The sequence below is a fragment of the Mustela lutreola genome, chromosome 16, assembly GCF_030435805.1.
Source record: "Mustela lutreola isolate mMusLut2 chromosome 16, mMusLut2.pri, whole genome shotgun sequence".
In the NCBI taxonomy this organism is placed as follows: Eukaryota; Metazoa; Chordata; class Mammalia; order Carnivora; family Mustelidae; genus Mustela; species Mustela lutreola.
This window is the reverse complement of record NC_081305.1, coordinates 27160934-27184725: the sequence shown is the minus strand read 5'-3', so window position 1 is coordinate 27184725 and position 23792 is coordinate 27160934. Positions and strand designations below refer to the sequence as shown.

General features: G+C 43.2%; 1 protein-coding gene across 4 annotated transcripts in view; it reads left to right on the top strand.

The window, feature by feature from the left end:
* Positions 1-430: 430 nt before the first annotated feature.
* Positions 431-23792, top strand: part of NUP93 (nucleoporin 93) — a 109629-nt gene continuing 86267 nt past the window's right edge. For 3 of the 4 annotated variants that reach the window (XR_009348646.1, XM_059151918.1, XM_059151916.1), the window contains exons 1-2: positions 431-542; positions 19119-19311. Coding sequence is in view for 3 of the 4 variants with exons in the window: in XM_059151918.1 (XP_059007901.1) it covers positions 19133-19311 (179 nt within the window). In the remaining variant the exon portion in view is untranslated. Of the gene's footprint in view, positions 543-2439; positions 2459-19118; positions 19312-23792 lie in introns of those variants that run through there. The other variant, XM_059151917.1, reaches the window with a different exon arrangement.

Below are 23792 nucleotides of genomic sequence, written 5' to 3'. Positions count from 1 at the left end.
ATTTGTGCTCAGCACCTCTTCAGAGAGGCCTTGGGACCGCAAAGGCATTCTCTCTCCCATCATCCTGCTCATTCCGTCATAGCCCTCCTTACAAACTGCCAGTTATTTATTACAGTCTGTTTCTCCCACCAGCTTGACAACTCCGTTAGGGCAGGGATCCTGTCTGTCGCGGTCGCCACTGTGCCACCAGCGCATTGAAGAGTACCTGTCACTATGATGGCGATCAGTAAAGGGTAAGAAATCCACCCAAGGTATTGCGCACTCGCTTTCTCCCTGCTGAGCCAACTCTAACCACTAGGGAAGGGTGAGGGCGTGGCCCCGGGCGTGGGGGCGCGGCAGCTCAAGCAGAGGGCCCGCCCCTAACCCCGCCCCTGTCCTTGTTCTCCTCCGCGGGTCTCCATAAAGTTTATTTGTCTGAGCGCCGCGCGAGGGCTTCTGGGAGGGCCGGCCTCGGCCAATCGGGAAGCGCGGGCGAGCGGCGCGAGAAGCGGCGGCCGCGTTCTCCAGCCGGGAAGGAGCGGCTGGGAAGGTTGCAGTGTCAGGTAAGGGTGTCCTCTCTCCATGTCCTTGCCACTTGGGGGCTTGTCCTTGAACTCGGGGCTCCGAGGCTGGGCGGAGCCCGGTCCCCACGCTCGGAGTCACGCTGCTCTCAGTTCCCGTTCGCCTCATGGCAGCCGAGCACGCCTGACGCCGGCGACTCAGCGCCTTGTCGAACTGTCCCCCATTATAGCGTCGGGCAGCGCCCTGGGAATACCTTCTCTCTGCCCTTTTTCTAAGCAAGGAGGTTTGGCCCCTTGATTCCCCACTTCCCGCAACTACGGCGCTCTGCCGCGGCGCGCCACGCCCCCACCCCCTACCCAGTGCTCTATGAGCCCAGCCTACCCCTCCCCGCCATAGCCCTCCGCCTGCTCACTCGTCTCCTGCGGTAGAACCCTGCCCTCCCAGGGCGGGGGGCTTTCGGGCGAGGGTGACTACCCTCCTTGCCTCTCCCAGCCTTTGGCCTGTCTTCTGTACCGGCATCAGGGGAATGCTTCTCCCCATCTAGGAACATGCTAGAGATGAGAACCTGGAGGTAGACTGCACTTTCTTGGGTCTCATAACATCTCATCCTCTGCAAAGACAATACCCGAGTTTCTCTAAAAGAGTCACGGGGCGGACCCCAGGGATTTTTAGGTCAAAGTTAGGCTTACCCATTCACAGAGCCGCTGGTACCGGTTTGCCCCTGTCACTTGTTTTTTGTTTTGGCTGAAATGCCTTTCAGTATGAGCAAGGGTCACCTTTGTATTCTGTCTGCGGAACATGAGAGCGTGTCCTTGGACATCGCAGCTTTTCTTTCATCTATTCTTTGTGCATTTCTCTTTGGGAAATTTTGATTTTTCATTGATGGTGAATTGTTATTCAAAGCTCATAGTTTTTTTTTTTTTAAAGATTTTATTTATTTATTTATTTGACAGAAATCACAAGTAGATGGAGAGGCAGGCAGAGAGAGACAGAGGGAAGCAGGCTCCCCGCTGAGCAGAGAGCCCGATGTGGGACTCGATCCCAGCATCCCGAGACCATGACCCGAGCGAAGGCAGCGGCCCAACCCACTGAGCCACCCAGGCGCCCCCAAAGCTCATAGTTTTAAATACGTATATATTAGGCTAACAGATCCTGTATTTGTATCTCCATCCGGGGGCCTCTCCCTCGACCAATGCCCAGCTGCCTCTTTTCCTTCTCAGCTGAGATGGTTGATAGGGGACTCAGACTGAACATGTCAGGATAGGCCTAGTAAGCCTCCCATCATCTCCCCTCCCAAACTGCTCTTGCTGTTTTTTTCCGAGTAACGTAAAAGGCTCTAACTAATAACCTTTGAGTCACCTTTGACTGCTGTCTTTCATTCTCACACATCCAGTGCTTGCCACCCTGGGCCAGGTCACCACCACCTCTAACCTGGATTATTGAGATAGTCTTTCATCTGGTCTCCCTAATTCTGCCTTTGCAGTTATGCCCTGTTTTTGGCACGGCAACTAGAAGGGTTCTTTTGAAACACAGGTCAGATCATATCACTCCTTTACGTAAAAGCCCTACAATGGGTTTCCATCTCATTTAAAGATAAATACCTTATAGTGAGCCATCCACATGACTTCACATAATCTGACCCACTGTTATTTTCCCACTCTTATTTTCTTCTATCCTCCCCTTCCACGGGTCAGACATGCTTGGCCACAGGGCTTTTGTGCTTGCAGTTCAATAATGTGGTTTGCTTCCTCACTTTTTTTCCGGTTTTTACTCAGGCGTCACCTAGTGAGGCTTTCCCCAGTTCCTATTTTCCTTTACTGCTTTAGTTGTTCTTCTTGGCAATTATATTTTATTTACCTTGTATATTGTTTGTCGTTCCCTTCCAGAATGTGAAGTGGGGAAGATTTTTCTCTATTTTGTTCCTTGATAGACATTCAACACCTAGATCTGGCACACAGTAAGTGCTCAGTAAATATGAAATAAAGGAATGCTCCAGCACGGTTACAGGCTTGGGAATACAGTGGTGAATGAAACAGGCCTGCCCTCATTGAAGTGATGTTACTGTGGAGAATTCTCTTGACAATAAAGGCACAGATACAGAGTGTAGTGTCAGGGCTGTTTTTTAAAGAGAACAAGGATAGCTGAACAGAGACCTGATTGAAATGAGAGAGTGGGTTATGGGAATGTCTGGTGGGAGAGCATTCCTGGAACAGGAAGAGCAAGTGCAAAGACCCTAAGGTGGGAACAGGTGGAGGAGTGGTAAGCTTGAGTGTCTGAATCTGCTTCCTGATGGACTGAAGTAGAAAATAAGATAGAGGGGAAATACAGATGTTCCAAGGAGAGAGAATGGTCAGCAAAGACCCAGAGGCGAGAGCCTAAGGTGTATTCAGGGACCAAGCCACTTTAACTAATCAGACATTTATTTGGTACCTATTTAATGCCAAATATGGCTGCTAAGGCTTCAAAGCTGAGCAGTCTGCCCTACAGGAATTGGCCATGTAGAGAAGTAGACAGACATGGGAAGAAATAATTACAGCTATTCCACCAGAGAGGAACAGTAATAGAAGGTTCAGAATAGTATGGGAGGAGCCTAGAGTGGGGAGGACTGCCCTAGTTGACTTTGCAGGATATATGGGCATTCTGCATGTGCCAGTATAGATTTGGAGTGCGATAGCAGAGTGTGCAGTTATATATGCAGGAGTATGAAGGGAGGAGACAGCGTGAGGTGCCCCCAGGAGTAGAGACTTACTAGGGTCTCTTTGGGGGAGGGTAGTGAGAGATGTGGATGGTAAGGGTGACAGTGTCAGATCACAAGCACTTCTGGAGGGGACAGATGGTATCCCTGGTGGGATTAAGGCAGGGGAGAATTTCAGGAAGAATTCTTGCCAGAGGAGGGTGAGTTAGAGGAACGCAGAAGGCTTAGACTATTGAGGTAGTTAGGAGAAAAGCATGAGGGTCAGAGCAGGGGCCAAAGAGATGAGGATTCCCTTTTGCAAAAGGTTTGAAATGTAGATATGGAGATTGGCTGGATGTTCAGGAATGGAGGAAGAGGACCCTGAAGTGACTCCCTAGGTAGTCTCTGGCTGGCTTGCTGGATGCCAGTTGTTTTACTGGGGGACTAGAAACCCAGGAGGAGGATGTGGTAATATTGGTGGCCAAGAGGAGAGAGAAGTGATTAGTTGGGTTTGGGACATACGTAGTTTGAGGTGCCTGTGGGTCATCCCAGGCACAGTTGTCAGGGGGACAATTGGAGATACCAGCTCAAGTGAGAGAGCTGGCTAGACACAGAATAGCTTCTACCGTACTTTAGTTTTGATAAATCAGCGTTCTCATCTGGGCCCAGATAGTCCTCAGAGGTGTTCGGGTGACCTTTCTGGGGAGGGGGTCCTATGAGCCTCCTGATGGAGAATGTGTGTGTGGTCCTTTTGTGTGCACGTGTGTACAAGAACATTAGAACTCTGCATTGCCGAGTCGATGGCCACTTGAAGGATTAATAACCACTGGTAGTTGTTCTAGTTGAAGCCATGGCCAGTGGTGGATTTTATCCAAAGAAATATGCAGTGTGAGAAGAGGAGGTCCAAGGATAGAAGTTTGGCATTTAAGGGATGGGTAGATGTAGAAGCCACAGCAGAGGAGGCTTGAGAGGAGGGAAAAGCTGGAAAAGCAGGCGGTGTCTTCAGGTCAGAGGAGAAGTGTTTCAGGAAGAAAGGAATGGTCAGGGTCTCAGAGGCTGTGAAAGAGGAAGGGTTGAAAGTTCATTGGACTTAGCAGTTAGGTCATTGGTGGCTGCAGAGGAATTCAGGAAGTTGGGGGTGGGGGGAGCAGAAATTAGGTTGTAGTGGGTGATGAATGGATGAGGCATGACAAAGGATGGCTGTCTCTTTATAAAGAGAGTGGGAGCTAGAGGAGCATGTGGGGTTGGGGATTTTTAAAAAAATTTTATTTATTTTTATTTTTATGTATTTATTTTTAAAGTTATTATTTATTTGACAGACAAAGATCACAAGTAGGCAGAGAGGCAGGCAGATAGAGAGGAGGAAGCAGGCTCCCTGCCAAGCAGAGAGCCCCATGCGGAGCTTGATCCCAGGACCCTGGGACCATGACCTGAGCTGAAAGCAAAGGCTTTAACACACTGAGCCACCCAGGGGCCCCATTATTTATTTATTTTTAAAGATTTTCCTATTTATTAGAGAGAGAGAGCACGAGTTGGGCAGCAGGGAGCCCAACATAGGGGCTGGATCCCAGAACCCTGGAACCATGACTTGAGCTGAAGGCAGACATTTAACTGACCGAGCCACCCAGATGCCCCGGTTTTTTTTTAATAAGTTTTAATTTTAGAATAGTTTTAGATTTACAGAAAATATGCAAGATTAGTACAGAGTACTCCATTGCCCCTCACCCAGTTTCCCCTATTGATGAGGAATTATTATTATTTTTTAAAGATTTTATTTATTTATTTGACAGAGATCACAAGTAGGCAGAGAGGCAGGGAGAGAGAGAGAGGAGGAAGCAGACTCCCTGCTGAGCAGAGAGCCCGGTGTAGGGCTCGATCCCAGGACCGTGGGATCATGACCCAAGCCGAAGGCAGAGGCTTTAACCCACTGAGCCACCCAGGCGCCCCGATGAGGAATTATTTTAGGAAAGAAGAGACCTGAACTCTAGGAGAGGGAGCCAAAGACAGTGAAAATAACCCTCGTTTCCTGAGCTCTGGCTATGTGTGAGTTCCCGTCATGGGACTTTTTGTCTTGTATAATCTAAACTCTTTGCTTGTATAATCTAATGTCATCATCATAATATCCCTCTGATGTCTAAATCTGCTCCCCTCCCTGTCTTCCTCATTTCAGTAAGTGGCACCTTCGTGTTGCCAGGTTACTCATACGTAAAACCTTGGCCTTGTGTTTGACTTCTTTGCTCTCACACTACATAAGTGATTTATATCTACACAGACTCTATTCTTAAAATGTATACATGAGTCAGATCGCTGTCATCCAGGTCCACACTACTCTCAGGTATCACATCTGGGTGCTTGAGCAGTCTCTGGACTGCTCTCCCTGTTTTTACTCTGTGCCCTTCCTCCCCCGTCTCTTCTCCATGCAGAAGTGGGAACGAGCCTTTAAAAAGGCTTAACCCTTCTGTAGTTCCCATCACATATAGACTACAATCCAACATTCTTATTACCTTGTGCTGTGAAGTCAGTACCATCTAGCCCCTGCCCTAACCCTTCTCCCAGCACTCTACCTCAGCCATGTGGCTGCAGGCCCTTTACCTGTGCTACAGATGCTTCTGTCTTGAAGCTTTTGCACTCATTGTTTTCCTCTGCAAGAACATTCTTCTCCTCAGATATCAGTATAGCTGACTCCTAACATGATTTGGGTCTTTGTTCAGTGGTTTCCTTTTTATTTTTATTTTAAAAAAATTTTAAAAATTTTATTTCTTTATTTGACAGAGAGAGAGCATGCACAAGCAGGGGGTGCTGCAGGGAGGTGCTGCAGGCACCCCACTGAGCAGAGAGCCTAATATGGGGCTCAATCCCAGGACCCTGGGATCATCACCTGAGCTGCAGCCAGATGCTTTACCGATAGAGTCACCCAGGCGCCCTAACGGTTTCCTTTATAAAGAAGCTTCATAGAACATTCCAGCTAAAGCAGTCCCACTGTGCACTCTACCACATCTCCCTCTCTTTTGTAGCACTTATCAATACTTGGCATCATGTGTCTTTTTTTGTTTGTTTGTTTGTTTCGCTCCTGACATAAAAGTTCTTTGAGTCTGGGAGTCTTACCTGTTTTTTCCACAGTTCCATCTCCAGTGCCTTGAACAGTACGTGGGAGAGGCTTAATAAATATTTTTGACAGGAAGTTAGGAAGAAGGGATTCTAACTTTCGTGGCCGTTACAATGTCAGCATAGGAATTTGAAAAATAATGGTGCCGGAGGGCTGGGTCCAAGGACCCAGAGGAGGTCCTTCAGGGACCTTTGCATGGGATAGAAATCAAATGTGAATCGAGAGGAAGTAAGAGTAGGGTTTATTGAAGACAGAGAGAGTGTAGGTACAGACTGTCTAAGAGACTCAGAGAGGGAAGAAGAGTGAGTCTCATCTTTGTTTGGGGGCTGGGGTTTTTATTAAAGATTGAGATCTGTTGTGTCTTTTTAGGCATCTGGGAACTGGTTAAAATGAAGAGTGTTTAGGTGTCTTCCATAAGTCTATTGTGCCCTGGAGCCTGGGGTCTTGGTGGTCCAGTGGTCTGGAAAACATACTTGATACCCCTATCTGGTCGCTCTTTAGATGTTATCTGCTGTGCTGGAAGACACCAGAGAAATCATTAATTCCTTGACTCCAGAGAAATCATTTAACTCCTTGACCTGTACAAGGAGGGCATACATTATCTTTATTATAAGGCATGTGTAAGGTTGAGGTGTAGGTCCTAGCAAGAGTAAAGGCAGCAGAACAGTCTTTCATAGGGTCCCTTCAGTTTCCCTATTTCAATTAGCTATTCTTGGCAAAGTTTGCAGAAGTTTATTCTGTCAGTCAGTGACTGTGGGGATCTAGCTACTGTTTGAGAACACTGCTGGAGCTGAAAAAAAAAAAAAGGCTGCAGAATGCTTTAAGCTTCAGGCTGTTTGGGGGGTCTAGATATTAACAGACAGTAATGTAAAACAAATAAAGAAGAGAGATATCAGCAAAATGGTAAGCTAAGAGGTCCTGATCTTTGTCCCCACATAAAAATAGCAGAATAACCAGCAGACAACTACATATTGACATTAAAAAAAAAAAAAAAAAAAGCCCTCCCTTGGAAAAAAACAAAACTCCAAAGTGAAATAAGGAGGTTGCAGAAACCCCGGGGAGCACCAAAACTGAAGCTTGGCCACATGGAAAACTGTAACACAGATAAGTGAATGGAGTAGGAAAGAGTTTCGGTGAGGGGAGCTTTTATAGGGTGGGTGTTGAGGAAAAAAACATCTGGTAGGCAGTAGTTGAACTAGTGGTAATAATAATAATAATAATAGCCAAGGTCTGCTGAGTGGTTGCTGTGTGGAGATGTAGCTCTTTTTTCATTTCGTACATGGGCCCAGCAAGAGTAATTAACTTGTCCACAGTCACCCCACTAGAGAGTGGAGGAGCTGGCTGGAGCTCAGGGTACATTTTCCCTAGTTGGGAAAAATGCCATGTGCAAGGGCGTACAGCATGGCATACATAAAGAGGGTTGGGGCAGAGCAGATTGGGTAACTATTACATAGGGTGTCATCAAAAGTATTGCCTCATCTGGATCTCTATGAGTGGAAGGCTTGGAGGGTTTTTGGGCGGCAGCAACTTAGGAAAAGTGCTGGAAAGATTGAGGCGGCCACAGCAAGCAGAGTGATGTGGGGTGGGAGGAGCTTGAAGACCTGTCCTAGTGTCTCAAGAACTTGGGTTAAAAGGGTGGAAGTCTGGCCTCCTTTGATGGCGAGGAAGATGGAATCAAGGTTAAACTAACTTTATTATGGTAATCATTTCCCAGTACATGCAGAAATATATATGTTACGCTGTATATCTTAAACGGACACCATGTTATGTATCAATTATATCTGAATAAGCTGGGGGAAGAAAGCAATAGTTAGAAGATGCTGCAAAAATACAACTATCCCTTGCTATTTAAATCTGTTAGGTAATGAGAGTTTGGATAGCAAGTTTGGAGAGTGACTGATGTCCCGTCAGCTGAATATAAAGTATTTGGTTTCCTGAGTTTGGGTGATGAGGAATACCTATCCTTTCTCTCAAAAAATGTATCTGCATCTTGTTGGATTTTTGAGCCTGGAGAGTGGAAAAAATCTGTAAATAAACATTCTGAGGTCATGTATGGATGTAAAGGAGAAGGGTGAGTAAGAACCCAAGTAACAGAGAGAGAGAGAAAGAAGCCAGGGGACAGAGAGGAGGAGATGAGGAAGGCAGTGGGGGGGGGGTGGTCATGGTGGGTGACTGCATCATTTTGAGATGTGCCAAGTGTGACAATTATGTGCTGGAGTGGAAACGCAAAGACGGTGCCTGGAAGCTCTGGGTCGGATTGTGGATTTGATAGTCATTGCCATTGAAGATTTGGGGCCAGTGGTCAGACAAACACACTAAAACAAAGGGTTTAGAGCAATTTAGAAATTAACAAGTTATTTAAAATTAGACAGGGTCACATCTAGCTATGGAAAAGAATTCAGACTGACAGAGGGGTATAAAATGAGAAGTCCCAACTCTTCCCATTGCTTTCTGGAGATGATGCTAAGTTTCTTGCTGTGCTTATGTTTCTTGCTTTTCTGTGAATTATCTGTGAACAGACCTTAAGTGTATAGCTCAGTGAAATTTTACGTATTCACTCACGTGACCACCAGTTATACTGAGATATGGAACATTTCCAGTACCCCAGCGCTTAGAGTAAGCCGCCAGAATAAAATACCATGGTCTGGGTGGCTTCAGTAGCCAACGTTTATATTGCCATAGTTCTGGATGCTGGAAGGCTTGAGATCAGAGTCCCATGGTGGTTGAGTCCTGGTGAGGACCTGCTTCCTGGTTTTTAGATGGCTGCTCTCTACTATGTGCTCATCTGTTCTTTCCTGATGAATGCAGTGTAGGGGCCTGGGTGGGAAGCAAGGCCTCTGGTGTCTCTAGTGGGACACAGATCCCTTCAGAAGGGCCCCATCTTCATGAATTCATCTAAACCTAATTACCTTCCAAAGGCCTCTTCTCCAGATACTATCATAATTGGGTCTTAGGGTTTCGATATAGGAATTTTGGAGGGAACCATTACGGTCTATAGCACCCAGAAAGTTCTCTTGTGTTCCTTTCCATTCGGTCACTCCCACACTGTAATAACTAGTGCTCTGATTTCTAGCACATAGATCTAGTTTTTCTGTTCTTAAAATCCCTATAAATGGAATCTTGCAGTATGTTTGTTTTTTTAAATAAGTTCGGCTGCTTGAGTTAGTTAACCATTGTGTCTGCAAAATTTATCCATATTCCATGTAGCTGTAGTTCAGTCTTTTCTTTTGCTGTGTGATATACCAGGATGTGAATATACCACCATAAAAATCCCAAATGAGAGAATATTGTATAATATGGTGGTTTTAAGATTATTTCGTGGTGGTGGAAGACTCAGACTTACTAGAATCCAATTAAAGCTATAGTGCTTTCCTTATATTAAGAAAAACAGTATGCATATATTTCCAGGTGTTCCTGGTACCTTTTATGTGGTGTCATACCCTCAGGACAAGAAGCCTTCTTCGGTTTACAGCAGGGCCACTCAGCCTCAGCACTGTTATTTGGGACTAGATAATTCTTTGTTGTAGAGGCTATGCTGTGCATTTTGGAATGTTTGGCAGCACCCTTGGCCTCTACCTGCTAGATGTCAGTAGCCTATGGCCTGTCACCCTGAATTGTGACAACCAAAAATGCTCTAGATTTTGCTGGTGACTTCTGGGGAGGCAAAATTGCCCCTATTTGAGAAACATTGGTTTAGAGAGAAGAGCCAGAGCCAAAGAGGTTAGAGTTAGAAGCTAACTGGGTGATCTTCCCCTGCTTATGCCAGTTGTAAGATGAGGCTGGTGTTGTTCATAAGGTTCTATACACAGACAGTTTCCATCACCACTAAAATGAGGCTGCTCCTTCCAAGGACACATGAAGTGAATTTAAAAACCAAACTTAAAATATTCTGCATTTGTAGATTGTTCATGAAGAGCAAGTCTTAGAAGTTACCCGAGCTGGGGCGCCTGGGTGGCTCAGTGGGTTAAAGCCTCTGCCTTTGGCTCAGGTCATGGTCCCAGGGTCCTGGAATCGAGCCCCGCATCAGGCTCTCTGTTCAGCAGGGAGCCTGCTTCCTCCTCTCTCTGTCTGCCTGCCTCTCTGCCTACTTGTGATCTCTGTCTGTCAAATAAGTAAATAAAATCTTAAAAAAATAAGAAGTTACCTGAGCCAACCCCCTCATCTTAGTGGTGATGGAACTGGAATCCAGAAAGGGGAAAGGGCCCGGGAAGGTCTAGTCCCAGGGTCAGAGGCTGGTGTGGAATAAAGCCAGGCTGCAGCACACAGGTCTTGCATTCCAGGCCCAGCTGCTTCTCTGCTATTGGATTGGACAGCCCACTGGACAGCTGAGAGTTTATCAGAAAGTTCCCTATGTGGATACTTCATGTTTCTCTGTAATGCCAGGTTGTACCTCTGCTCATTGGAGATGAAATACAAGAGGCATTTTATGTATCTGGAAAGCTGATACTTTGCCTTCCTTAACTGCAAACACTGAGTCAACGCAGGCCAGTACTAGTACTGAATCACCCAGGTCTTTAGTTTCTCTTCTGTCTAGGATATTTTAGTTCTTTGTTTTCTCCAGAAGTCTACCTTCTGAATAATGATTACATCCAACTCTCTTACTTAGTCTCACAGGACTTGAAAGAATTATCCACAACAGATTTTTTTTCTCGCTCCTTTTCCTCCTTTTCCTAAAGGCGGCTGAAACAATAGTATCTATTAAGATGTAATTTTCTCTTTGGTTATTGTTATAAATGACAGCTGACAGATACAGCAAAAAGTGGAGTGATACAGTCATCTAATCATAGTTTACATTTTCAAAAGAAGAGAGGAAAGCAGAATCAGTCTTAAGCTTTTGATACCTCAAGCGAGGCTTCCCTTATTAATCTTTGGGGTTGAATATTGAACACTTTTCTTGGGGTTTAATCCTATCAAGTCCAATTAATAAGGTTTGGGGGCAAGATTTTTACTCAAAATTCAATGCTAAATTTCTTTTGAATCATACCTTTGCTGTGGAAATGTGGAGTTCTAATAAAAATCAGATTTGATAATGGGTAATAGACATTTAAAAATTGTACTGTCTTCCAGAAGTTCTTACTGAATGATACGAAGTTGTGCTTAAATAAGTTATAATTTGGTATCAAATATTTCCTAGAAGATTTTTGAAGCAGAGATATTTATAATTAAATGACAAAATGTTGCCAAATTGGCAACTTTGGAATAAAAGCTAAAAGAATGTTTTACAATGATATAAATCAGTAGAGTTTATAAAATCCTTTCTGTGTATCATCAACCCCTTGAAGTAGATAGGGATTATCATTTCCTTTTTATAGATGAGGAAATTGAGAGATTTGGATTTTATCACAGGGGTAAATCGACCCACTTTCAGCTGGTAAGTGAACATAGTAGATTCAAACCAGGAGATTCAAAGTCCAGTCTTCTCCTGTTTTCCCATTCTGTTTAAAATATATGTGTATATATATCTGTTTGTGTGTGTATATTTTGTCTTACTGTCACAAAAACCTTTTAAAAATAATTGCAAAAAGAATAACACTGTTGTATATTTTCAAGAAAGAGGTATGACTAGCCCTAGTTATTTCCTCTGACATATATAAAAAATCCCCTCCCCTCTCTGACAGCATCCATGAAAATATAGCAGTGTTAAAAGTGCATTTTTTAGATTGCAGGATCTTTGTAGTTGAAAGAGGTATATTTGGGTGTGTGGTAAGATTAGAATTTCACAGTGGGTACTTAGAAGTATTGCTTGAGTGTACTGAAATTCTGCAGGGAAAATAGTTGGTGTCATTTGCCCGCTCAGTGAACTGAGAGAGATTCCTTTAACACTGAAGGGAAGACAGAGGTCCTTGCTATTTCTTTTCATCTCTTTGTTACCCCTTCGTATTCCTTGGGTAACTGTCCTGTTTGCATTGTGGGTCATGGATAAGGAAAAGGAAAAATGCACCTGGGTTTGATATGTTGCTCTGCACTAGAAAAGGGCAGAGAGTTGTCTCTGTCATTCTGTGCATTAGGTCAAAAGAACGTTTCCTGGATAGATTTCATGTACGAAACAGATTTCATTCCCCAAATATAGTCTTTAAATAAACAGCTTAAAGAGGGGAGGGGAATGACAATGGGCCTGTTGTGTTAATCTTTACACAGTGTTTTAACTGCTCAGGTCTAGTGAGGGTGGCTCTGCCAGAGGCACATAGCCAGTAAGAACTGAACCAGGATAAGCACTGTACCAAGTCTAGCTCAGATACCGTAGGCAAAGTGGGAGTTGGCGTACTATAACCTGTAGGCCTGAGAAGCTAACAAGGGTTTTTACATCTTTAAATCTTTGGGGAAAAATTTCAAAGAAGAATATTTTGTGGCAGGTGAAAATGATACGAAATTCATATGTGACTGGCCATGATTAAAATTTTATTGGAGCACAGCCATGCTCATTTGTTTACGTGTTATCCAGTTTCAAGCACAATTATGCAGTTGCAACAGAGAATGGCCCCGAAAGCCTAAAATAATTTGCTGTCCAGTCCTTTACAGAAAAAGCTTGCTAACCCTTGCCCGAGGATGCCAGTCTCAAAGGCTAAAAACTGGGAAAAGCTTGGTAGACAGGTCTAGGATAGATGACTATGAGGCTCTTTCATACTTAACTTTGTTTTCTTTCAGCTCTGAGGCACTGAAGGTGCTGATTTTTGGAAGTATATCCTGAAAGTCACATGGGCTTATTTCAAGAGAGCTAGTGCATTATAGCCATTTCTGTGATGACCCAGTGGTCTTTAAAGCGCTCAGTGGTTCCCCAGCTTGGGAGCCCACAAAGCCCTGGGAAAGTGGGAAGACGTGTTCTACTTGTGGCTGATGCTTTAGAAGAAAAGACACTAATGAACTAATAATTAATACCAGAAAACAGATGTGTAGACATTTTAATACAATAAGCATGAATACTGTAAGAAACTAAGAATCAGACCATCTGCAAAATCCTGAAGGGGCCACTCTGAGAATACTGATGTAAAATGATCTAGAAGTGTTAGCAGTTTGAATATTTAATTATCCATTTGCAAGGGAAAAATACTCTTGGTGTGTTTCCTTCACTTTCAACACTATTCTGCTTTACCACTATAGAGCTTCACTTTTGACACCCGATGTGTGGGTTTTCCACATGTCAGGCAATTCTGAGATTTTCTGCACACCAGCTGGCTGTTACAGTTTAACTCATTTCTGACACTGTGTACCTGGAGACAGCATCAGATCCCACTGGTTAAGGGTTCAGTCCCACAAGAGTAGCCACCGACTCCTGCCCCTTTCAGAAGCCAGTCAGGAGGCCAGGTTGTTGCCTGTGCTTCTGAGCTACTGACTGTAGATGGGAGGTTCCCACAAGCCTCTCTTTTAGGTTCAATTAATTTGCTAAAGAGCCTCACAGAGCTCAGAGAAATATTTATACTTATGTTTACCAGTTTATTATAAAGAATACAGGTGAGCAGTCTGATAGGTACAGAGGGCGGGTTCTGGAAGGTCCCTATGAGTGGAGTGTGTGACCCAGCATGTGGTCCCCAACCCGGAAGCTCATCAAATCTCATCTTTCAAAAAGTTTTTGTAGCGCTTCATCTGTAGTCCCTTTTCCATTCCCAGAGGTAAGACTCCTAACCTCAGGATAATCTAAGGGTTTTAGGAACTTTGTGCCAGAACTAGGACAAAGACCAAATAAATTTTTTATTATACTACACTACTCTTTTCTGGCTTGATTAAATATTTAACATAGTTATATTGAGAATGTGAAAATCACCATCTTTTTCATAATTAAGATGTATTAATAGCAAGTGAACTGAAATTATTTGATGCATTTTTGCTCTGCCTTTTTGTCTAGTTCATTTCATCCTATATGCAATTTAGAGACTTTTTCCCCCCTCTCATTTAAGAATGTTTATGTGCCTAGAAGGGGCAGTTTTTGGACACTGAATGACAGGTGAGTGCTGGCTAATTTGAAGAATTGGAAGTCTGCTCAGCTCTTGATTTTAGCCGTAGGTAAAAGCGTTCTCTAAACCTTGTGGGCTTTAATTTTTTTCTCTGGTTAATTTTCTTAGCATCCTCTGCATGTGGTGAAGAGATCTGGATTATGGAAACTTGGCACAAAGAGCATTTCTTATTTCTAACATCATGGGTGTCCTACTGTAGCCTCTGAAAAGCTATGGGTTATTATTTTTCATTTTAGGAGTAAGTTTTTTATTGAAGTGTGATACACATTCAGAAAAGTGCACAAATCCTGAGTCCATCTCAGTGAATTTTTTCACAGTTAACACACTGTTAAGCAGCACTCAGCTAAAAAAAACCCAGAAAATTACCAGCCTCTCAGAACTCTCCCTTCTGTCACATTGGCCCCCTCCCCCCAAGAGTACCCAGTCTTGCTTTCTAACAGCAGTGATACCTTTGCTTTCCTATTAAAAGCTTTTGTTTGCTGTGGTGTTTGAGGAGGCCTGTGGAGGCTCAGTAGGACTTCTGCTAAGTGGCATGGGACAGGTTTGATGCCAGGGCCTTAGTACCCTGTGGTGCTCTCTGAAGCACCTCTCAGGATTTCCAAAGGCATCTTCAGTCAGCCTCAGTCATTGATGGCGGAGGAGCCCTGGTGCCAGCCTTTTCCCATTTAGCCCCAATCTTGCTGCATTGACTGTTCTACATTCCACTTCCTTGGGTCCTCCGGGTGGCTTCTTCCTGGCTTCCGCCTCCATAGCTCATCAAGGGTGCAGCTGGCATCATCTCTGTCCTGTCCAGATTTTCCAACACAAAGCTCATTCCTCCCACCCTCAAGTTCTCTCTTGGACAAAGCTAGTGAGGTTGTTTTCATGATCAGCTTTTAGTTTCCTGAGTCAAAACTGATATTTGGTTGGTTTAACCCATATATTTTATGACTGAATTGATATTATTTTTGTGGAGGAGGTAAGAATTGTCCTTAAATTTATGAAATTAACCATAAATTTAAAAATTTTAATGAAATGGGATGATGACTACATCAAAGTACAGTTTGGAAACTTTAATAACTTATAAATTAATTTCTACTGGGTGAGTTATATATAATGCAGGACAGATCCAGTTTTTTCCCAAGTATTATATTAAATATATAGCTCTTTTCTCTCAGACAGACATGGAACAAGCTTGTTTTCTTCTCTGAAGTTGTATAATGAAATTCTTTATGTACATGTATTTATTCTTTTGGTTTGGAATTCTGTTCACCTGAAAACTGCCGGGCAGGGGTGGGGGGGTGGGTGTTGTCTGTTTTTTTCCCTCTAAAATACCATTGGTTTTTGTCTGGGTATTTAGAGGGAAAGTACTAGTCTGGACCAAGTGCGATCTGAATTCATGCCATTTATACTGTCACTGCCTTATGCTGTGCAGCCTCAGAAATGTTAAGTATCAGTTGGTAGTCGGAAGGGAATGTTTTTGCTCTGGTCTTTGCTTGCCAGTGGGTGCTGATTTGGCAGGAGAGTGCAGGAAGCCTTCAAGAAGAACAGACTGTCCACAAATGGAAGAATAAAGCTCCTCCTATTCATTCAACAAATGAGCACCTACTGTGTGCCAGGCACTGTTCTAGAAGCTTGGGATATATCAGTGAACAAAACACACAAAATCCCTGTCCTTGTGTAGCTTACATTCTAGCAGAAATGACAGACAGTAAGGGAGATAAGGGAGTGCTAGGGGTGGTTGCAGATTATACTCTTAAGTATTTTGTTCTAAGCTGGCATCAAAGGTAAGGTGACAGTTTAGCTGAAACAGAGAGACAGGGAATCAGTTTTGAGTGTATCTGGGAGAGGAGCATTCCAGATAGAGGAGACAAAGAGTACAAATGCTCTAGGGCAGGAATGTGCCTCCCTTACCCACTGGTGGATTGACTTGGAGGCCCCAGGGTGACTGGAGCCCAGGAAAGGAAAAGGAGACAGGGCTGGAGAGGAGTCTGGAAGGTAAGAGGAGGTAAGGCTGTTGTGTAGGGCTTCACTCTGTACAAGAGGTTTAAGCAGAGGAAGGATCCTTTGAAAGGTTCATATAGATTATAGGAGGCAAGGGCTAAAGCCAGGAGGCCAGGGAAGAGGTGATAGTGACTTGAGTGGGTGGAGGTGGTGGGAAGAAGTAGATTCTGGGTACATTTTACAGGTAGATTTGAAAGGCTTTGGTGGTCTGGATGAGGCTTTCAAGGATTTTGGCCCAAACAGCTGAAGAGTGGCGGCTGTACGCTGAGAAGGCCAAGGAACAGGTTTTGTTGACAAAGATCAGAGCTCACGGGATGATGGCTCAGTCAGTTAAGCGTCTGCCTTCTGCTCAGGTCATGATCCCATGGTCCTGGGATTGAGGCCCCACGTTGGGCTCCCAGCTCCACGGCTCTCTGCTTCTCCCTCTGCCCTGGCTTCCCCTGCTTGTGCTCTCTTTCTGTCAAATAAATAACATTTATTTATTATTATTATTTTTTAATAAATAAATCTTAAAACATTTATTTACTGGACCATATTAAAGTAAATCATGACTTTTATTTTGCACTTATTATTTATATTCAGCTTCATCACTCTATAAGTGTTTGTATGGGCAGATCATTTGAGAAGGTCATTTGAACATTTCCTTTGTCTGAATTTATCTGGCTTGGATGCAGAATGTTAGATGTATTTTTCCTGTTTTTTTCTTTCTTTTTTAGGTTTGTTTCATTCAGCTGTTTATTTGGGGGGGGGTTCTAAAATTTTCCTTATTAAAGAAAAGAAGTATTTCCTGCTCCTTGGCTCTGTTAGACAAATTATTTTTATCTTACAGTAAAAAGGGGTGGGGGATAAGGGGGAGCATATTAGTTTTCTTTCCCGTTTCTAGTGAGTAATCGTTGTTTCTGTTGGTAGAATGTTATTGGCTTCTGTTGGTTTCTGAGGAAAACCATTTCTCTATCAGACAGGATCTGTTTTAAAATACTCGTTTCTTTTTTCTGTTCAGGAGAATATGTTCCTTGTTCTGCCAGCCCCATTTTCCTGTAGGTAAAGATGGCCATTTACAGCCTCATTCTACTGGGTCAAAACAAAACAATGATTATCTAGAAACTTCAGGAAAAGAGTTAGTGTGTATATGACTTTTTGTCTATAAAGGTTAGAGAAAACTGAAGTGTTTTTATGTTTACCCCCACTTAGCTACTTTTGTTTTAACCTTGTGCCTTTACCTTTAAAGTTAATGTCTTTCAATGTCCATTTTAAAAAGTTCTCATTCTCCTGCTGTGGATTTATGGTGATAGCCGTGCCCTTTTAACATTAACCTTTGCTTTATAGCTGGGATATAATTATGTATTATATCATGATTTTAACTACTATTATAGAGCAGTGGTATTTCAGAGGTGCAGTGCAAGGCATGGGTTTAAAATGAAGAAAAGTATGATCAAGGAGAGCCGCTATTTAAAGAATTGAATTGTTTTTCATAAATAGTAATTTTGTTGACCTTTTAACAATGTAAATTTTTTTTTTAAAGATGCTGATCCTGTTTATGTTCTGTTGATTTAAGTAGTGGTAGAGTTGAAAACATACTCTTGGTCAAGAATCTTACACAAGGATGGTACAGTATAAGATTCATAAATGTGTAATAACCTTTAAATAGCAACACTGTTCATAGGACTTTACTCTGTTGGAGAAACAGGTGGTCTTGTTAATATTTATGGTCTAGAAGCCAGCTGCTATTTATATTAGTATAATTATTAGTAACAACGGCATTTTTTCTCTCTTTTTTAGAGAGGGGTAAGGGAGGGGCAGCAGGAGAGGGAGAGAGAGAATCTTACTCAGGCTCCACGCCCACCATGGAGCCAGACAAGGGACTTGATTTCAGGACCCCGAGATCATGGCATGAGCCAAAATCAAGAGTCAGATGCTTAATGGACCAAAACACCCAGGCACCCCAGCAATGGCATTTCTAAAAGTAGTAAATATAGTAACAAAGTCTTATAATGTCCTGAATGTCATCCATAACTAGCAGACATAGATCTCTGCTCAGTAACCTTGTAAGCTAAAGAATGTGTGAATGGACACTCGAACATGAATTTTAAAAGACTTTTAAAAAGTGCAGGAGCAGGTATATAAGAATAACAGTATTAGTCAGGAAACCTGTGTTCCTGTGTCCGTCCAACCACATTGCCACCAAGACTACCCTGGGCACCTGACAGCTCTGTGGATTTGAGTTGCTTCTCCTGTCCACTCAGGAGCCTCATAGAGTTGTTGAGAATCATATGAGATTAGGGCCTTGTAAATTGCCCCATCCTCTGGATGGTGGGTTCTTTCTTTTCTTTCTTTTTTTTTTTTTTTAAAGATTTTATTTATTTGTTAGGCAGAGAGAGTGGGGAGCAGACTGCCTGCTGAGCAGAGAGCCCAATGTGGGGCTCGATCCCAGGACCCTGAGACCATGACCTGAGTCGAAGGCAGAGGCTCACCCCACTGAGCCACCCAGGTACCCCTGGTGGGGTCTTTCTAAGGAAGTTGGAAGAAGAGGAGGTGCAGGGTGGTGGTTCTTTAGGCTCCCAGAGGTCACCACTGTGGTTTCCATTTCCTAGTCAGCTTTGAGTCTATGGAAGGAGGCAGGAATTCTGGTCTGTAGCTTAGTATCTTTGTATTTGTTCTGGTGGCAGGAATCAATCTTGGGGTTGTCAATATGCACAGAAATGATCTATTTCTTCACAGTCTGACTCATTTTCTGTCAGGCCTGTTCTTGGGCTCTGTTCAGGAACAAATCCTGCTTGTTGATGAGCTGTCTCCTTGTCTGTTTACAAAAATTCCTCGTATTCCATTTACCTTATAACAGACTCGGGCAGCATTCGAAGCCTGTCCACTCCTTGATTTAGGTCTCTTCTTTTCCTTCCCCATCTAGGATCTGCAACTCCAATGGATACTGAGGGGTTTGGTGAGCTCCTTCAGCAAGCTGAACAGCTTGCTGCCGAGACTGAGGGCATCTCAGAGCTTCCCCATGTGGAACGGAACCTACAGGAGATCCAGCAGGCGGGCGAGCGCCTGCGTTCCCGTACCCTCACACGCACGTCCCAGGAGACAGCAGATGTCAAGGCGTGAGTACTGGTGGGGAGGCTGTGCTGCTGCTGGGTGGCTCAGGGGTAGGATCCGATTCTTCTTTTCCTCCCTTGAATTAAGATGCAGTCTGTAAATGACAGACACAAGCCTGATTCTTGGGAATTCAGGAAGGTTTTTGTAAGAAGGTCAGCAGCCTTGCTCTGTCTCCCTGCCCCCAGGTTTTCCAGCTTGTCTGCCTCACCAAGCTCTGAGCCCACATCACAGGCAGAGATGATCAGAATGGGAAAGGATACAGAGCTTTGTCACACAGAAACCTGTTATAGTAGTTCCTGATTGAGTTTGCTGACCATTGGGTCATAAATGGCTCCTTTTACTATTAGTAAGTGTGGTTTACACAGATAAGTGTTACCTTCAAAGCCCGGAAGCACTTAGAGATTAGCATAGTTTTTAAGTGCACTTGGAAGAAATTGACGAGCAGTCAGTGATGAAGAGCCATCCAAGTGGGGGTGATTCTATCTGGTCATCATTAGCGACCCCCAAAGCTGCTTCTCCAAGACCTTGGACACATAGTACCTCCCAGGTGAACATGGAATGGGAGAGTGGGCAGCCCCAAGAGTGCAGCAGAAGAAAAATGCTGGCTGTCTGTCTGTCTGGCCAGCCAGTAGCGTCTGCTGTCATACAGTATCAGTAGTGGGCTCTTGATTTCACAGTTATGTGTTGGAGGCCCCACTAGCCCGTCCTGGGCTATTTCTGGGGCTACATCCATGAATTAGACATGGTTTATGCCTCAAGGAACTTTTTAATTTGGGGAGACAGAAACAAAAAAACCTTGTTGCTTTCCATAAGAATTGTGATTTACTGATGACTACTGTGTGTCAGAAACTTGGCTAGACTTCAGAGTTTGCTTGATCCTCATAACGAATATTAGGACTGTTGTCCCCTGATTACAGTTGAACAGCTAAGGCTCAGAGAGGGCAGGTAACTGTCAGATGGCACAGCTGAGTATTGAGCCAAGACTCAAAGCTAGGGAGGCTGGCTCCAGAGCACATGCTCTTTTAGCCCCGACGGAAGGGCCGGGGGAGGGTGGAAGGGTGCTGGTACTTGTGACCTCAGTGGGTCTGGAAAATCACTGAGATCCTTTGTGGGAGATGTGGGAAATTGTCATTTGTCTTCTTCGTCTTCATTGCTTGAACTTGAGAAAGATCTAAGTGCTGATGTTTCCACGGGGACGTTATTTTGGGTATGTAATAAATGTCACAAGAGTGAGCATAAAGGCTACATTCTTTTCCCAACTAATCTTGAAAGCTGAATGCTTTGGCTGCTTCGCTGAGTTAGTAAGGATGTTGTGGGAATTCTTCTGTAGGTCTCCCCAGAATTTTATTTTTTAAGATACTAGTTAGTTTTGGTTCCATCGGTGTTGGCAAAGACACATCAGAGGAACCCTGACAGGGATTTTTTTTTTTTTTTTTTTTTTAATCCAGCCAGTTGCCGCTGTTCACCAACAACCCCACCAGCCTTTAGACATCTCTGCTTACTTGTACTCCTGCAGGCTCCTTTTTTTTGCTCCTGACTGCCTGCAGTTACCCTCAGTCTTGAGCATGCAGGCTCTATGCTTGTGTGCAAGGATGCTGCGGGAGCAAAAGGACCGTGATGCCAGCTGAGTTGCTATAGTTATAATTTAATTGCATCAGCTTTACAGCCTATTAAGAGCAAAAAGGAAAAATGTTTTCTTGGTAACAATTATCAGTCATGCTCTCTTTCTTGTAAATTTCCATTCTTCCTCATTTCTTTCTACCTTAAATTCATTATTTTAGGGAGGAAGAAGTTGGAACATTGAAAGAATGGGTATAGGGTGGGGCAGGTGCTTAAAAAGAAACCAAAGGGCTGATGACTGTATTTTTCCACCTTGATAGGCAGACATAAAGTGTGATGTGAATATTTTAGTACAGGGTGAAGGCAGAGGAGCGAACTGAGTAGGAAAAAAAAATTTACATGAAATAAATTTTGGAAGAAAATGTGTCTTTAAGATTTTAGTTAAGATTAGATTGTAGATTTAAGATTGAATTGTTCTGTGCTGAATTCATTTGTTTAAATATACTTTTTGGATTTTTCATTTTGAGGAACAGATTTGAAAGCTTTTTTGCATGTGTGTTTGATATTTTTAAATTGTTAAATTTCTTCACACATAAAGAAGACTATGCATAACATATATAAAGGTGTAAATCAGGGGTTGTCAGCCTATGATCCATGAGCCAGATCCAGCCCGCTGCCTGTTAAAGTCTTATTGGAACATGGCCACACTTATTTATGTATTGTCTGTGCTGCTTTTGTGCTACAATAGCAGAGTTGAGTAGTTATGACAGAGACCGTATGGCCTGCAGAGCCTGGAATTTTTACTGTCTGCCTTTTACAGGATAAGTTTGCTGACTCCTGGTGTAAATAATAATAAAATGAATTGCGTGTTGCCCAGTGAAGACATGGAATATCATCAACAGCTGTGAAGCCCTCCCTGGGTACCCATTTTCAATTGCAGCCCCCTTTTTTCCCAATCAGAGATGCCTCAGTGGATTTTTCCAGACTCAGAAGCCAGACATCTTAGAGTTGTACAAAGAGAAAGCCAGCGATCACTCTCTTTCCTTAACTTTATCTCCCAAGGTAACCAGTGTTACTGATTTGCTGCTTCTTTCACACTTTTCTCCATGTTCATGTGAAGCATATATGAACATTTATTTGCCCAAAGTTTTACAGTCAATCACTACTTTACTTGTGGTAATACTACTAAGCAACCTTTTTGAGCACTTGCTCTTTGGCAGGCACTGTGCTAAACACTTTACATGCATTATATAATTTCTTCTTAAAATAACCCTGTGAAATAAGTGTTATTATCTCTGTTTTATAATTGAGAAACGTCACATAGCAAGTGGCCAAGCCAGAATTCAAATCCAGCTTGCTCAGTAAGAATCTCTTCCATTTGTATGGCACTTTTCAGTTCCCCCAGAATTGTCACAGACCTTCTCCTAACTGGTTTTCACAAGCCTGAGAGGTGAATGAGGCAGGGATTTTTCTCCAGATTTAACAGAGGAAGACAATGAGTCTTGGAAAACTGATGCATCTAAGATTTTCAGGCAGTAAGAGGCAGGTGAGACTTGAACCCAGGCCTCCTGACTTTATTTCTCCTCCCTGTGTGTACTGATGACACCTTTTGTCCTCCTACTTTCCCGGGACTAAAGTGTTTGACTCCAGCCTTGACTCCATCTTTTTTGCCCAGGAGAGTCTGTGTGGTTTATGGAAATTGAGGCAGGTGGAAGGCAAGGAGCCTTTAGATTTTTCCACCCTTTAGATACTTCCACTTTAGCCTTTAGATACTTCCACTTAGGAAGTATCTGGTTTAGCCTTTATTTATAAAGCCTTACTCTTACCCTAAATTCCCTGCCCTTTTTCCTCATTTCTCCATCTACCTCTCCCCATCGAAGCTTCTGCCTATTCACTGGACACTTACTGCAGGCACCACCTACTCGGATGACTTTTCTCTTCTGAATTCTCTAATAGCTAGTTTTTTAAGTGTCAAGGCTCTCAACCCTGGTGTACTTTAAAATTGCCTGGGCACTGGGTGCATTCTCACATGTCACTGGCGGGGATATGGCACCTGTCGGACACAACTGGGCAGTATCAGGCGGGTTTACCCTTGACCCAGCAATCCCTTTTCCCGGGATCTATCCCAGAGATGCACTGGCAAAAGTATGGAAGATGTGTGTGCAACGGTAGTCATTGTGGCATTATTTGTAAATAGCAAAAATTGAAAACTCAAACATCCGTCAGTAGGGGACTGGTTAAATAGATGTGGTACATCTTGTTAGTGGAGTATTTTTTAGTAATACAAAAGAATGAGAATATACAGTACCATAGATCGACTCCAGAACATATTGTGAAGTAAAATAAAAAATAAAAGGTGGAGAAAAAGTGTGCAGTTCTCTTATTTAAGAAAGCAGGCGAAATACATCCAGTGTTCATGCATCAGAGGACTTAATATTATTAAGATATTAATATGCCCAGATTGATTTGCAGATTCAGTGGAATCCTTATCAAAATTTCAGATGGCTTTTTTGCAGAAATTAACAAGGAGATCCAAAAATCTATGTGTAAATAAAAAGACACCTAGAGTTGCCAAAACAGTCTTTTAAAAGGCAGAAGAAAGTTGGGAGGCTCACACTTCCAATTTCCTAACTTCAAACAAAGCTACCATAGTCGAGACTGTGTGGCACTGGCATGAGGATAGACAATTGAGTAGAATTAGGAGTCCAGAAATAAATCCATGCATTTGAGATCAGCTGATTTTCAGCAAGTGGCAAGAGCATGCAGTGTTTTTTCAACAAATGCTGGGCAACTGGATATCTATATGCAAAAGAAAGAAGTTGGACACCTTAACTGTAAATAAATAACTGTAAATAAATAAATAACACAGACCTAAATGTAAGAGCCCAAACTTTAAATCTTCTTGGAAGAAAACATGGGTATAAAT